Below are 16033 nucleotides of genomic sequence, written 5' to 3'. Positions count from 1 at the left end.
GCCTTGGGCTATATTTTGTATCAGCAATGAGGCTCTAGGACAACTGCTCCTCACTCCTCAAGGAGCTGAAAGGTAAAACTTGTAATCAGAGGAATACAATTTTCTCTGGCACTAAAGCATCCATTAGAATTTGGAGAACTTTTAGCAGATAAACAACATTTGGCATTTGGAGGTTGTCTGCAGACTATGTGTAACTGAGGCAGTCTCATCTTTGTCCTGCAGATGAATAGTTTGTAACACTTCTTAGGTGGAGTCTATACTACCACTTTTTCCACGCTGTCCTAACTGGCTGGTCGTCTCGAAGACCGCTAATGGCAGACACCCACCTTCCTTATTTCTGTGCCTCTAAACTGTAGCACAAGGAAGGGTGGCCAGCAAATACTGTAGTGGGGCTTAGGTGCTGTCAGGAAAAGAAAACCACAAAGAGGAGGGTAAGATTGAAAAGGAAAAGCTGAGAAATAATTAACATAACCTGCCACATTTCTGCAAGAGGGGCTGCAGAGATGTGCTTTTTGCACAGTGAGTACTGTACTGCATGTAGAGGCAAACAAATACTTGTTAGACATATATGAGGTGCAGGACAAGGTCCTTGGGATGAATTTCATCCTTAGCATCAAACAGCTTTATTGCTGCAGGAGAAGGCAGGAAAGACGGGCTGCAATGCTTAAGGAAAGCTTTTGGGCGAGACCTTAACAAAGATGGAATGAACCTCACTGTGGATTCCGCTTTTGAGAACAGAAGGCTTCATGCCCAACTGTGTAATATGAGATGGAGGTGGCTGCCAGTGGTTCTGCAGGCTTCTGTTTTGACTCTATGAGTCCTATTGTCCTGTGAGAAGATGAAAGCTAAAAGAAGAAGAAAGGGGCCTATGGCTTCAGAAACATCCTTTTTCTGGAAAAGGATAAATATGCAAAAACAAAATAGTAAACAGTATGCAAAAATAAAATAATAAACATATCCCCAAAAAGATTGAATTCTGCAATCTTTTTTTAAACCATACTTGAAAACATATGAGAAAGGGAAGAAAAAGGCAAAAGCCAAGAGCATAAATGCAGAAAGACATGGACAGACCCATTAGGAAGAGAAGTACCACCATTGAAACATTGTTTGCATTCCCTAGGGAACTCTGTGCTCCTGGAAATGCTTAATATAGGTACATCTTCACCAACTTAAGGAGTCTTGGCTTGGTGGCCAGACATCAGCCCTGTTGTTTTGGAGGTACAGTCCCACCCAGGGAGGTGCCTAAGGGGATGCAGTCCACAACTCTTGCTTGGTAGAAGAACAAGCTGTTTCTTTTCCCCCAAAGTGGGATTTGTGTGAAGCCACCATCATTCAGGATCTCATGGGCTGGTCCAAGTCAGTCTGGGTAGGTGGACACAGGAGATGAAGGAAGTGCAAGAAAACGCACTCCTCAGACCGACATGTTGGCCACAGCCCTCTCATACATGCGCTCCAAGATGCGGTGGATACTGGCAAAGCTTGGCCGGTCAGCAGGCAGCTTGCTCCAGCAGAGCCGCATCAGGTTGTACAGCTCCAGGGGACAATTGTCCGGGCAGGAGAGGACGTTCCCATCCCTCACATAGTAGATGACCTCTTCGTGAGCCATCCCATAGTAGGGCTGCATGCCATAGGAGAAGATCTCCCACAGCACCACTCCATAGGCCCACACATCAGACTCTGTGGTGTAGCGGTTGTAGAAAATGGACTCGGGAGGCATCCAGCGGATGGGGATGGCATCATTCTCGTTCGCTTTGTAATAGTCAGCTGAATACATGTTCCTTGAAAGACCAAAATCAGCAATTTTGACCACCATGTTCTCCCCAACGAGACAGTTCCTGGTGGCCAAATCCCGGTGGACAAATTTGCGCTCAGAGAGGTATGCCATGCCAGCAGCAACCTGCTTGGCAATGCAGAGCTGGCTGTTGCAGCACAGAGCCAGGGGGTTAGGGAGGCGAATCCTTGTGTCCAGACTGCTGTGTGCCAGGCTGCAGAGGTTGCGGGGGGAGCGGTCACGCAGGTACTCATTTAGATCCCCGTAGGCCATGTACTCGAACAGAAGGCACATGGGTTTCCCAACAGCGCACACACCTGGAAGAGGATGGATACCACACACAGGTCACTTGGGTAGAAAAGAGAGTTCTTCTGTGCAAAACCCAAAAGATCCAGCAATGCTTACACAAAAGGGAGATTTTCAACTGTGCATAAAGAGCCAGGGAGAAAGGTAACCATGCAAATACCATCAAGTCTGCATGCATCCATCATGCATGCCGTCTCTTTGAAACTCCTTCACAAGGGGTCCAACACTGAGCTCTGTGGGAAATGTTAACCAGTCATGCACTTGACTGATTTGTCTGGACATCCCAGGAAAAATATACATTTTTGGAGCTATGTTTCATTAAGAGCTGGATCCTGCTTAAGTTAGCATTAACAGAAATATTGCCTCTTCCCAGGTGCAACTGAAAGGGCACATTTTCAGGGAGTAACCTTTATAGTTCTGATCATGTTATTTTTTAATTCTCTTATCTGTTGTCATTATTGTACTAATTATTGTAATTATTACTAATACTAACATGTAGAGGCAATACATATGCAGAAAGACTTCAAAAGTAGTTACAAGAGGCATGTTCAAGGGTTCAGTGGGATATTTGAAATGCAAAGAGACGTCCACTGCAATCTCTTTTGGATTTTTTTTTTTTTTAAATAGCTCATGGAAAAAATGTCAGTTGCAGAAATTACTTTTGGCATGAAAGAGACTCAAAAACGAAAAACAAAGAAAAAGTAGATATCAGAAAGGAGACATTTTCCATATCTGATAGATGCACATTCTATTTCCTCTGAAGGGCACATGCTTGGCTTTACATGAGCTTTATTGGTGGGCCAGTATGAGTAGAAGACCACACTTCTACCAGCATTACTGAGAATACAGTGATATGGTAAAAATATTTCTGTGTATCTCATTAAACTGCCAGTGAGCAAAAGCCAACATTTAAAATGTATGTGTTTTGCTTTCTTAAGGCTATCATTTAGCAGTTGGTGATTCAATGTATTGTCAAATCTGAAATTCTAGTTGATAACATAATATTTTTATCTTTGAAGATAAACAGAGAGCTATTCCCAATGTGATGAAATCAGGATCTGACACGCATAAGAAGTGTATGTGAGAGATTGACCACCTAAGCAGCCTTCAACAATGTGGCTGTTTTCTCCACAGCCCCATGACATGATACTAGTTTGTTCCTGTACCTTTGCCCTTTTCTGACCTAAAACATATTGACAACAAACACAAAGTTTATTTGAGTTTGAGGCATTTTCTGATTTTCTTTTCTGTAGCCTAACTACCTGTATCAACTCAGATTTGACAAAACTGTGGTTTGTCTGTTTCAAATCTAATTCAAAATTACTAAAATAAATTAAGATCTCAGCTGCCTGTTTACAGGTGTGAGATCTGCATACATCTTAGAGCGGGATTGCCAGGTGAAGGTGGCCAGCAGCATCTACCTCAAACAAAAATGACAATTTACTGAAAGAAAATTTGCTCCACAGCTTTCTTCATCGAAGAATGCCATATTAGCCAAGATGCAACATCAAGACTTCCTAAAACAAAACAATAAAGCTGAGCTTCCTTTCAGATGAGAAGGGAAGGGAAGAGAAGGGAAGGAAAAGACCATTTTTGTGATTGGCTTTCTTTGTTCATTTGTTTAATTCTGTTTTTTTAATGCTGGTGAATGTTCAGACATCACAGTTGTATGGGACCCATAAAACTAACAAGACTGGTGCCTGTGTTTTTTAAGTACCCACAAAATAAATCAAAGCTCCAGGAAGTTCATGTCTTGCCTATAAGACATCTGTGTCAATGTTATTAAAGTGGAAGCAGAGCTAGGTAGTGAGATCGCCAGCAGTATACGCGATGCAGCACGAGGAGGTTTTAATGTGATGCACCATCCTGTTAAGAGAACAGCATCAGACCAACATTTTGAGCCTCATTTTGGTGGACAATTTAACAGAGCATAAAATGGCACATAGAAAACGTCAGGTCTTTGCAGGAGGAATTTTCTCATGCAAAAATAGACCAGCACTACCGTTTGCATTTAGCTCCAGTCACTTGCACCACCAACAGCCCCACAGCAGATTTGCAGAAGTTGGCACCCTGTACATGGGTGCCTCACTGAGATACCTAAAAGCTTGACAATATTTGGATTGTCAAACTCTGCCATGAGAGCTGCTTCCCTCTGAAAGTCAGCCTGCATGTCTGCGGATGCTTCCTCCTTCAGCATCTTCACTGCCACCATTGTGAAAGGCTCGTATGGCAGCAGCCCTGGGGCCCTGCAAGGAGAGGGAAAAGAGGAAAGTATCAGTAGTGAATACATACACTCTAAATGTAGGTTCTGTTTCTGATGCAAAAGATGTGCTGACAGGAAAAAAAAAAAAAAAGAAAAAAAAAAGAAAAAGAAAACAAAAAATATAAAGGAATATTAAATACTATTTGGGCATGTTTGCATTGCATATTACAGAGACATATAATTTGGTTCAATGGGCACTAAATCCAGTATAACTTTTTTTGATTCCTATTCTTTCTGCTTACAGACTCATTACTGTGACTGGTAAAGACATAAATAAGTAACAGGCTGGTAAGCAACAACCTCTCCCTAGGTTGTAGGTCACATCATAAACTTCATAGAGGACAGAATAGACTCTTTAGTCCATCCAATTCACTTTTGGGGTGTAATGACAACTTACCAGAGTTAAAAGTAAACCTATTTTACATGAAATTGATGAGAGAGTCTTCTTCCTCCTACCTGGCACAATGGTGATTTTGGTGCATCCATCTACTATTAAAGTGAAAGTAACAATTACAGTAAGTATGTCCCTCTGGTTTTGTAAGGAAAACAGCCTTTTGTCACTATATCCTCAGGCGTTGGGGGGGAAAGGGAGGTCACATGTGTGCCTGTAATTCAACAAGTTGTAAACAAATTAGCTAGTTTCAGCTAAACTTAATGTGGTGTAGTTGAGGTTTAGAAAATAGTTATACTTCTGCAAGTTTTGTGGAAACACATGACAGGACAGAAGGGACAAAGCCCTTCTGTCCTGTGCCTTGTGCCCTGTCTGAAGAACAAGGTAATGTGCAAATACACACTTGGTGTGACACAGGTGAATCTTCAGCTGTAGCCTATAGACACAAATCCATAGAAAACAGAACCTCCTGACTCAGAGCAATCACAGACTCGTTTTCTCACCCAGAAGTCACTGCACCCTCAAGATTAGTTGGATAGGCTTGCCAAAGATTTAGGTGTAGCTGTTGCCAAAGAAGAGTAACTTTCCACTCTTCAAACACGCATCAAACCTCAAATGTACATTTTATCGCCCACGCAAATTCTTCCCAGGGACCCTGCAGCTAAAATACATTCTTACAGGTAGCAAGCCAGAGCCCATGGAAAATAATGCCCATTTATGTGTGATGTTACTACACCAGCCCAACTTCCCTCCCCTTGCTCAAGTGCCAGGTTATTTTACTGCTCAGTAGCACCAAGAGGAGACTCTGACTTCCAAAGCAAACTTCCAGTTTCGTTGTCATTCTCTTCAGACATATGGCAGTTGCAACAGTTGCACTTGGATGCTAGAAATGTCAAATGTCAGTGGATGGCAGGGGGCCCATTGAGAAAGGAATCTCACAGGTGGCTGATCACAGCTGAAGAACTCAGGCAAGGAGGTCTGGCATGCCAGAGCAGAGGATCAGACTCCACACTTGTCTGCAACTGCCTCCATTGAGGCAAAATATCTTCCTTTTTTTTCCCCATGCTGGCAGCAGTGTCCAGTCTAGTAAAAGCACCAGCACCTACCAGCTGCTAAAGTCAGCACTCAAGTCAGCAGCAACAGCCTGAAGAAACCAGTAGAGCATTTAAAAGTAAAAATAGGAGGGCTTTTATCTCTTCTAAACAGTCTCACAGATTACCACTCATCACTGAGTAGCAGACTCAGTGCAGTGCCAAAGCAGGGGCAGGCACAGTTTGGTCTTGCACGCTTTGGACAGAGAAACTCACCCCAGGCTGATGTATACCCAACCAACTTCACTGAATCCTGTAGTGTAAACTAACCTAAAGTTAGTTTACTTACCTAACTGGCACTTATAACTAAGTGAGATTAAGCTGCACAAAGTCATTTATTTGGCCTTCAGGCAACAGCAAGAAATTTCACCCTCAGTATCTCATGCTAATTCAGCCCAGTTCTTAGCAGACCTGGGAAACTCACACTGATTTGGCAGAGACAGAGATTGTCTGAACTCTTGGCAGACCACTATCAAAGTTGGCCTATTTGGTGACCAGAAGTCAGTCTGCACAAACCAGTAGGGGCACATCTGCAGGGGAGCAATGGGAAACTGCTGCCTCTGCACCAGGAGAATTCAGGTGGAGGTCCAGAAAGTGAAGTGTTTTCTGAAAAACAGGTAAATTCTCCTCTAGAGAAAAAATAGGTTAATTTTCTTCTAGAGCTGGGAAGCAAACAAAGAAATTACCTTGGATTTCCTTTCTTGCAATTAAATTCTGAGAAGAAATGTCGGCTGTTTGTGGACAGGATGGATAGCCACAGTCCTTGACTGTTTCACCATCAATAGATTTGTGCACCAGTGGCAGCATTTGGTTTTTAGGTACCTGCCATTCAAAGAACTAACCAGTGGTGCAGTTAGGAATTTCACCCTGAGCCTACCTACAGAGAGTGCCTGACTTAAGTTTCAACTCAGGTTTTCTTTCCAGAGCAGTAGCCATGAAAAATAATGATGAGTACTTTGAACCTGAATTCGAGATTGAGTCCTGTCCCCATCTTCCTCGGCAGCACAGGAGAGTAACTTCTGTTATATCATTAAAGACGCACTTAACATCGACTTAGTTGGTGGAGACCCACCTTTTCCCTATCCTTTGGTTAAATTTGTATGTGTGCAGAAGAGTGCTCTGAACTGGCAGGTGCTCATTTTTTCATGTCGCTTTTCTGGGTTTTGTTTTGTTTTGTTTTATTATTTGGTTGGGGTTTGTTGTTGTTGTGTTTGGAGGTTTTTTCATTTGTTTTTATTGATGTTGTTTTCTTGGGGGTTTTGGTTGGTTTGTTGGTTGGTTGCCGTTTTGTTTTGTTTTGTTTTGTTTTGTTTTGTTTTGTTTTTATGGGTTTTCTGGTGTTTTGGTTTTTCTTAAATTAACATCCCCACTGTTTTTCAGTTATATTTGAGACATCAGTTCAAAGACACACCCTTTGCAGATGGAGAGAACATCAGAAGACTTCTGTCATGAAAATTCAGCCTTAGAGACTTGCTTTGTCTCTTGCAGGAACTACAAGCTATGCCTTTGCAGGGGATGTCTCCTAGCTTACTAGCTCAACATCCAGGCTTTCAGGCAATCCTGGCCTTCAGTCTTTGTGTGGATGATACAGCTCCAGCTCTGGCAGAAAACGTGCACACTGGTCTGCATTGAACTGTGTAAATCTGCTGTTCTGGTGGCTTGTGCAGACAGCGTGGTCCTCCCAGAGGCAAAGTCCAGGACCTAGTTGGAACAGACCTGAGCTTGGTCCTTAATTTTGTTTTAAGCATGGTTACTTCCTCATCCTTTCCAGTGTGAAGCCATTCCTGGTGAAGACAGCAGCCTTTCAGGAGAAGCTAGTAAATGATAGCCAGACACTTCCTGTCCTAACATGTTGCTTGACCCAGGAGTGAGTAAACACTGAATCAGGACTCACAGCAAGCCAACTGGCAAAGGCATTGCTGGCACTGTGCTCAGAGCTGTGTTTACAGGAGAGGGAGAAACATGAGAGCAGGAGAAGTAAGAGTATTGCTAAACTTAGCTTGAGATGACCATTTAACACACGTAGGAAAGTACATTTTATCCTTCTGAGATGGGAAGGCAACAATTTGAGTTGTGATAGCTTCAGTAACCTGTAAGGATATGCAGCTTGTGCTACTGGGTCAGCAGTCTGCACTGATCCATCAGAGGTGCACAGAAGTGACAGTGGCTTATTGTAAGGAATGAAAATAATTATAAGGAATTATAGGGCCTTGGAAAAACTTTTAATAGAGATATTGATTAAAATAAGGAAGTTCCTGAGAAGCAGCAGGTTCCTTCCTTGAGCCACAAAGAGCACACATTTCTCAGGGTATGGTGCTCTCCACTTAGCAGATGCTGGCTAACATCTGATGCTTTATTTTTCCCCCATCTCTTTTTCTGTCGGTTTCCACTGTCAGTAACAAAAAGGTTTAATTAAAAGAAATTGCAGCACTGGAGTGGATGAAATCCACATAAAAGCTTCCAGCACCACTTTAGCATTTGCTTAACCCATCACTTTAGCAACATATCAATACCTTTGAGAGGTCCTGCTTGATGTCCACGAGAGTCATTTCCAGCTCAGAAAGGTCTGAGCAGCACTTAAAGCTCTCAGTGCAGGTCCAAAGTGGCACTTGGCAGGAAGACCGTCTGCCCTGCATGCACACCACAGCATGGTGAAGACCACAGGAAGGTGGAGCACTGCAGGGCAGCCCAAGCACTGTGCTGAGGCTGGGACAAGAGCTGCCCTGTGCCCCTGCACCAGCTGGCGGGCAGTGCCCCACAGCTGTTGTGTAGTTTCTACAGTTTTGTTCTTGTTTCAAGCTCAGATGCATTCGGCCATCCAGGCTAACAATCAATCACAGGCTAAGCATCTGTGACTTTCCCACTGCGTGCCCTTTGAACTGTGTTATTTTTAGCTCTCTCTGTATTAAACAAAAGTATGCCTGCATTTCTTCCATTAGAAGTAATTTATCTCTTCATTAGAAAAATAAATCCATCACAGCTATTGAAACTTTTTCCCAGCTGTAACACATTTAACCTGAGCATAGCTCATTTCCTAGGAGATATACGAACAGCATAACTATAAACATTAAAAATACCTGCATTATGACTGCTTTTTGCAAGGAGAGTCCTTTGTCTTTGAAGTCAACAGAAGCAGTTTCACCAGGCACATCTTGACCCATGGTGGGATTCTGATTATTTCCCTGGGTTTTTTTGAGGTCATCATAGACTACTCCAAATACAGCTACAAAATCAGCCACATCCCCTACTTTTTAACTGTAAAGGACTGTCCTGAATAAGCATGAAACTAGACAGTCTGTACACTTTCTTGCAGGAATTTGGGAAAACCAGTCCAAAGATAGTCCAGCAGAAATTATAGATCCTGTCAAGACTGTCAAGACTATCATGACATCTTCCATCCACCTCAGTCTAGGAAGGATTTGATTCGGGTTTGGGTTTGTCAGTTAAAGACTTCTCACATTTCAAGACATGCATGATCTCACCTCCCATAGACTTAACAGAACTAGAATTTCAACTAATACTTTAAATTTAAAACAGGTAACAATGGCTGCAAATTCCAAAAAATGAAAAGTGAATAACTAAAGAGGACCCTTTAGAAGACTAGAAGATAAGGGGATTGATTTGTATGTCTCAAACAACAATAGCAAGATGGCTATGGAGCCAACCAAGCATTGCTGTGGCTGAAGAAGGGGTCCATGTAGAGATAGGACAGCATTTTCTCAGACAAATGTCCTTGTTCTGTCTCCTGGAGATAAGAATAAGACAATACAGCACAAGCACAGGAATGAGTTAAGAAGCGGACGTGTACTGTAGGGTGGGATCAAGACCACCCAAGGACCCCAAAGCCCTCTGACTCATTTCCAGAAGAAAGAAGAAGAAAGAAGAAGAAAGAAGAAGAAAGAAGAAGAAAGAAGAAGAAAGAAGAAGAAGAAGTTCTAGAATAATGGACTGTACATGCTAACTCATTTTCATAGAAGTAAGAAACTTGTCTCCAGGGCAGGGAAACTTATCTATTAAAAGGTACCCCTGGAAAGCCTGTGCTCATGCACCCTAAGACCCTAAACATCCCATCAGCTGAAATGATGCTGGAGCCAGGGCTGGTGATGTCTCTTTCTTTCTCTCTTCCTTTCTCTCTCTCTTCCCTCCTTTAATCCATATCTCTCTCTCTCCTTTCCTTTTCACATTACTCCTTTATTCAAAACCCACCACTGTGTGCTTATATAAATGATCAGGGACTATAACATAGCAATTTCCATGCCAGGTGTGTAATTTACTCATAAAAATTTGTAAGGTTTTGTGGACACTTGACTTTTGTTGTTCCTTTCAGCCACAAGCATCTGCAAATCTTAGGTCTGCCCTTCCCCTTAAGTTTGGGACACCATAGACATACACCAAAAAAACCCCTGTTGGCCTAGGTGGAGTTGGATTTTAGGGGATTTTTGGTTTGGTTTGGCTTTGTCACTGAATTAAACTGAAACTGGACTAGGACTCAACTGTAGCATGACACATTGCCTTCTCTGGTAATTACTGTCCAGTGTTGGTGTTATAATGGAGGTCATCACACACAATTTGCAGATACTGGAAAATGCAAGAATTTCACAACAGGTCACATAGCACAGGCAATACTCTTGGCAAAAACAGTAATGATGAATTTAGCTAAACTTTTACACTACACTTTGGTATGTGAGTGAAGCATTACATCTACTAGAGAGTAGAACAGAAGAGTAATTTGTGACAAAAATTTAACAATTATCAACAGATAGCAGAGGACAACAGAAACAATTATTCAAACCTGAGTGTACCATTTGGTACACATGCAGTTGATCTTGGTTTGAGTGAATGAATGGGTGAATGAATGATTTCCAGTGCCAGTTTTTCAGAGGTACCTTCAAATAAAGAGGACTCACATAGAGACTACTTACCTGGCTTGGAAGACTCTCCCAAATGCTCCTTCCCCAATATCTCTCACATATTCTATATTGTTCCTGGGATACTCCAGGCTAAGCAGTTTTGGATTGAGGAGGAGGGGCATGCGCTGGTACATTGGGTTGGGGTGCAGCCGGTCCAGAAGTAGTTCAGAGGGCAGAGTAGTGAGCGTTGGTGTCTCGGAATCTCTGAAACAAGGGAGTGGTTTTTGGTCAGTGTGGGCACAGCCCTGAACCAGAACATAACTGGCTGCCTCTCCTCCTGGGCTTCTTTCTTCCAGGATGGAAAAGGAAGGTACAGCAGGGCTACTGTAAGAGCCTTGGAGAAATGTGTTGTTCTATGCTCCCAGTCACCAGGCCACCTTCAGCTCTGGCACAGGAGTTTGCCAGAACTTGAACTAGCACAGGCAAAGAGAGAGTTGCTCCCTGCTACCAGGCATCTGCAGGACTTTGCTCTCAGAAACAGGCAAACCCTGTTTCAAAGTCTTGCATTGAATTAATTCTCAAGCTTTACCTTTTTTTGGTTTTCCACTGCTTTCGATGACGGCAGCAAACCAGAGTGACAATGCCAAAGATCCCAACCAGAGCAAAGCTGGAGATAATCGAGATGATGACAGTCATGGAGTACGTAGGGGAAAAGGGAGGAGAAGGGGGGAGATTTAGAGTCTCTCCATTTGGTTTTCTTGTTCCTAGTGATAACAATGCTGTAATGCAAACAAAATCAGAGGGTTATGCCTCTGCTAGTTTATAGAGCTTTCTCAAAGAGGAATTTATGGAGTCAACCTGATGTCCTGGGAATTACTGACGCTACAGATACATCCAAATGACTGCATGAGAGAACCATACTATTGAAGCCTGGTTTGCAGGAAGCAAAACACATTTGTGCTTACCAAATGTAAAAATCCAGAATCTGGTAAAGAGCAAGACAAGGTTCCTATTAAACTGGGAACACAGTTTTGGTATGGAATGTTTGCAAGAGTTACAGATAGGAGATCACATCTGATGGTCTCAACAGTATTCAAATATAGTTATGTCTGCACTGGGAAAGATCAATGGTCTACAATGCGAACCACAATGTATCATGTGTCCTAAAGGAATCTGCAGGGAGGAGTGCAAGACCAAGTAAGTACACAGTGATACTTTCCTGAAATATCCTCTTGCCTCTAACAATTTGCATCTCAGTGTCTTTATGGGGCAAATATGAAAAAGGCACTTGGCTTTATCATTGCGGGAAAGAAATCACATAACTATCTGCTGAGTCCTTTCTGAGATGTTCTAGAAAATGCCACTCTGTACATGGCATGATAGAGAACAGAAAGAGATTTAAACTCCTCTTTTTAAGGCCCACTAACCTTAAAATTACCTATGTTCACTTATGTCCCTGAAATCCCTGTTCTCCATGCAAGAAATGTCTTATTTCCAGGCACTGAGATCCAGAAACTGTGAATCTTGGATGAAATATTTTTCAAAAATTATTCTGTTCTTTGAACAAGAAATAACATAAACAGTTTCAACATCAGAGGCAAAAGATATTTCCATCTTTTACAGACTTTTTTTTAGTTAAAATTGGTTTATATTATTGAAAAAAAAAAATCACCCAAAATAAAACAACTTTGAAAAATAGACCAAAATCCCACCTTCAAAACACAGTGTGGCCAATCCGTTTTTCAGAATACCACATATTCCATCCTTTGCCATCTATATAATCCAGGGCAAGGTGTTCAATATCCCTGTCTTCATTTCTCCCTCTTTAAGGGGCACATTATACCTTCTGGTCAAAGATCCTGAGTGAATCTTTGAGGAGACCCAGAACCAGCTGAATCCAGACGGCAGAATGTATCGGTATACTAAGGGCGTAGACACCTTGCCTGGCCCCGAAACAACCACAGTGGCAGAAATCATAAATTTGAGTTGCCTACCATCTCCACAGGGAGACACGCTGCAGTATTCCCAGGTCACGGCTGGGTCCTTTGTGTAGCACCAGGGACGTTCATTCTCACCTCCTGGATTGCGGCAGTAATTCTCAGCATCAGACAGCTCAGGAAAAACCTGAGGAGTCCTCCTGTGCAAGTGGGGAGCCTTGGGGGAGGAAGCAGATTGGATTAGTGTTTAACTATAATTTTTCCTGCTGTATTTGTAAAATATGAGGAAATAAAACAAATGAGTGAAGACAGGCAGAGTTTTTCTTGAAACAGCCTGCCAGAATGACAGAGAATGCATTTTGGCACAGGAAGGGGAACATGCAGATTGAAATATGATGAGGTTGTGAAACATCAGTGAACTCAAGAAGGAAGGCAACCTGTCCCCTGCTCAGCTCTTCCACTGAAACTGGGCTGCCTGGCTCTGGGAAACATGTTGGAAAAGCAGACCTTGAGCACAGCTCTCAGTTTGGTGGATCTCACACCAGTGGGTACCTGGTCACTCCACTTCTGGCAGGGAATGCCGGAGGCCGTGATGTTGGCCCAGCCCTGGTAAAACTGGCCATTGCCACTGTAGCAAGTCCCTGGGAGGAGAAAAAATAACAAAAAACATGGGGTCAAGGACTCACAAGAATAAATTTCATGTCCTTACATGAGAGCATGTGACAATTAGTATCAGATCTAAGCATATAACAGGACAAGACAACTGCAGGCTCAGCACTGCTTAGCCTCTTGTTTACACTTAAATGGATTTTGAGCTCAAGATCAAATCTGGTAAAACTTGAAAGAGGGAACTGGAACTCTTTCAGATTGAGAAAATAGGCCATATGCCTGTGATGGTTAAGCTGCAGCTACCTAATGCACAGCACTTGCATGCAGAAAGTGCAGGCAGAACCACACTGAACCCACCCATGCATGTCAAACCAAGGCAGAAGGCAAACTGCAGCACTAGTTCCTTGACTGACAGCCTACACTCTTGGAGAGGCACTACGAATAGGAATACGTTCATGTTCCTCATGTAGATAGCAGAGGGCTGGGTTCATAAAGTCCCATGGTGGTATCCCTCCCCGTGCTTCTGAACAGTGCTTGTCCTCTTTGAATATATGGAGACAACCTATGGTTTCCAGCATATGTGGAAACCATACACTGAAGGCAACTATAATGTGAAAGAATAGGATCAGTATAAAAACAGTGTTCTTTCTAATGAAGAATGTGTAGCTCACTTTCCATATACAAGGCTTGTTCCAGCTGCAGAAAGAATAGGCAGAAAATCTTGAGAAGATTTTACTACAGGAATATGGATAAATTTTGATGCCACATGTCTTCATATGAGAATTTAATGCATTCTGGCATAATCTAAGAAGCAGAAGGACAGCATACGAGATGCAGCCTTACACACTTCAACACATGGTAATCTTTTGTAAACTTGGCTGAGCAGGGGCCAGCATTCTGATTGATGGCATGCATTAGAGTCCACTGCATTATTAACCTAATTAGACAAATTAACAAGTCAGCAAATACTGTTGCCATTATTTTATTTTCTATTATGTTCATAAAATTGCAGCTCGGGAAGAAAAGAAAAGCAAGAATAAAACTGATGTGTTCTAAAATAATGATTTTAAGCAAATATTTTTCAGTTTCATGAAAGCTCTTTTTAAATTTTCATCCAAATTTGAGACAAGGCTGTGTGTTTTAACTTATCCTTCTAGGCTGTCCTGTTTCTCCTGTAGGAGAACCACAGTCAGTGCACTATGATGACTATCTGCTCTTTTCTTGTTGCATCACCCACTGCACTCAGGATTGCAGTTATATTTTGTTTTAGACCCTTAGCTTTCTGAAGTTTCAGCAGGCATCAGGCACTACACATGAGTAGGTAGAAAAACCACCATTAAAGTGTTTGCTCCAGGTGAGTGAGCTTAAACAAAGGATCAGATTCCTGTAACCCAAGACATCCAAACATCCCAGTATAGGAATGACTGTGGACTTCATGAGAACATAAACCCATCACAAATACAAAGCAAAATGTTCTAACCTGGACTTCTTTGACTGATATGTAAATAACATTTATGGCTCACATCTGCAGCAAGCTAGCAGCCCCCAGATGACATAGCTCAGCAGAGGTGTAAAATCTTATTAAGCTGCCCTGGTACATACTTGTGTGCCTGAGCCCAGCATTTTACATGTCTCACATTCAAAGGAAAGGAAAGCAATGCCTGGAACATGCCTCATGATGAACATGAAAAAGATTTCTGCACAGATCTGAAATAAATGTCAGTGTGACACCTTAGGGGATCAATGTGGAGAGTTTTAGGGGTAAAAACACCGCTGAGGAAGCACCTCTGAGTCCTTTGTACTCTGGAAAATGCAGATGCTTTCATAGATGCTGCAGTAAGGACAGGGGGTATAATAAAGGTGGCCCATGTGAGTTATAATGAATAATTTGATGGCAATCTAGAAGACAGTTTGGTTCATGTTTCCCAAATCCTTGTGCACAGAACAGAGGCTCTAAAGTAAAAAAGAGGGGGCAATTACTAAAATGTTACTATTATGTCTTCCTGATTCATGACTGAATATTGAAATCTGTGCATTGCCACTCTGGGAAAATACTGTGAAAGCTGAACAAAAAGGTTATGGTTTACACAGGAGACAGAAGCTATGTCCCGAACTTGCAAACATCTCAGGGGAGGCTGAAACTACCCCATGAATGCACCACTCATTTGCTGGCACCCCTATCTTGAGGTCCTTGCACCAGAGAGGGGATGGTGCACCTGAAGGCTGTAGGCAATGGGCAGCACCGATGGAGAGATTCTTCTTTTTTTTCCAATGGGACAAATTCAGTGGCTGAGCTTGAAACTGCAGTTGCATGTCAGTGGAATTGCACATGTAGGTGTGTGTTTCAGCCATGACCAGCAGCAGGGTGGGAGGCTGACAGAAGTTTTAGCAGCACCACAGGAGATGTCTGGGTCTCACCATTGGTCGTGGGGGGGGTCACAGGAGAAACAGCCAGACTTTAGAGGTGATTTGAGGAGAAGGTTGGGATCTTTTGGGTAATAAGGTTTTGCAAGGCCAGCCTGACATAGGAAACCCCATGGGTAACAGCATAGAAGGCTAGGATTACCTCAGCAGCAGTATCAGAAATACCAAATACGGGTAAAGCAGAACTAGAAGCAATTGGTAGAGAGAAAAGGAAACAGCTGGAGCGGAATGTACCACCTAAAACCACCATTCCACTCCCACCGTCTTCAAAAGTTACCAGCCCCTATTCTCCCCAGCCTTGGAAGAGCCAAAAATGTGTTTCCTCATGCCTTGGATGTGGAAACTCAGACATTGCCTGGTAATCACCTAAATTCAGCCAGCCAGACCAGAG

At 42.6% G+C, this 16033-nt stretch overlaps 1 protein-coding gene across 1 annotated transcript in view; it reads right to left on the bottom strand.

Annotated features, from left to right (window-relative positions):
• Positions 1–987: 987 nt before the first annotated feature.
• The window catches only part of MUSK (muscle associated receptor tyrosine kinase), a 51975-nt gene continuing 36929 nt past the window's right edge, over positions 988–16033 (bottom strand). Inside the window, exons 12-17 of the mRNA XM_027904166.1 lie at positions 13162–13250; positions 12667–12826; positions 11262–11451; positions 10745–10936; positions 4175–4323; positions 988–2088 (exon numbers count right to left, since the gene is read on the bottom strand). Of these exons, the coding sequence (XP_027759967.1) occupies positions 1412–2088; positions 4175–4323; positions 10745–10936; positions 11262–11451; positions 12667–12826; positions 13162–13250 (1457 nt within the window). The 3' untranslated portion in view covers positions 988–1411. The remainder of the gene's footprint in view (positions 2089–4174; positions 4324–10744; positions 10937–11261; positions 11452–12666; positions 12827–13161; positions 13251–16033) is intronic.

This window comes from Empidonax traillii, unplaced genomic scaffold (genome assembly GCF_003031625.1).
Source record: "Empidonax traillii isolate 1590-97213 ecotype Southwest subspecies unplaced genomic scaffold, ASM303162v1 scaffold3:size4013460, whole genome shotgun sequence".
Lineage (NCBI taxonomy): Eukaryota > Metazoa > Chordata > Aves > Passeriformes > Tyrannidae > Empidonax > Empidonax traillii.
This window is presented reverse-complemented; position numbering and strand designations above follow the sequence as displayed.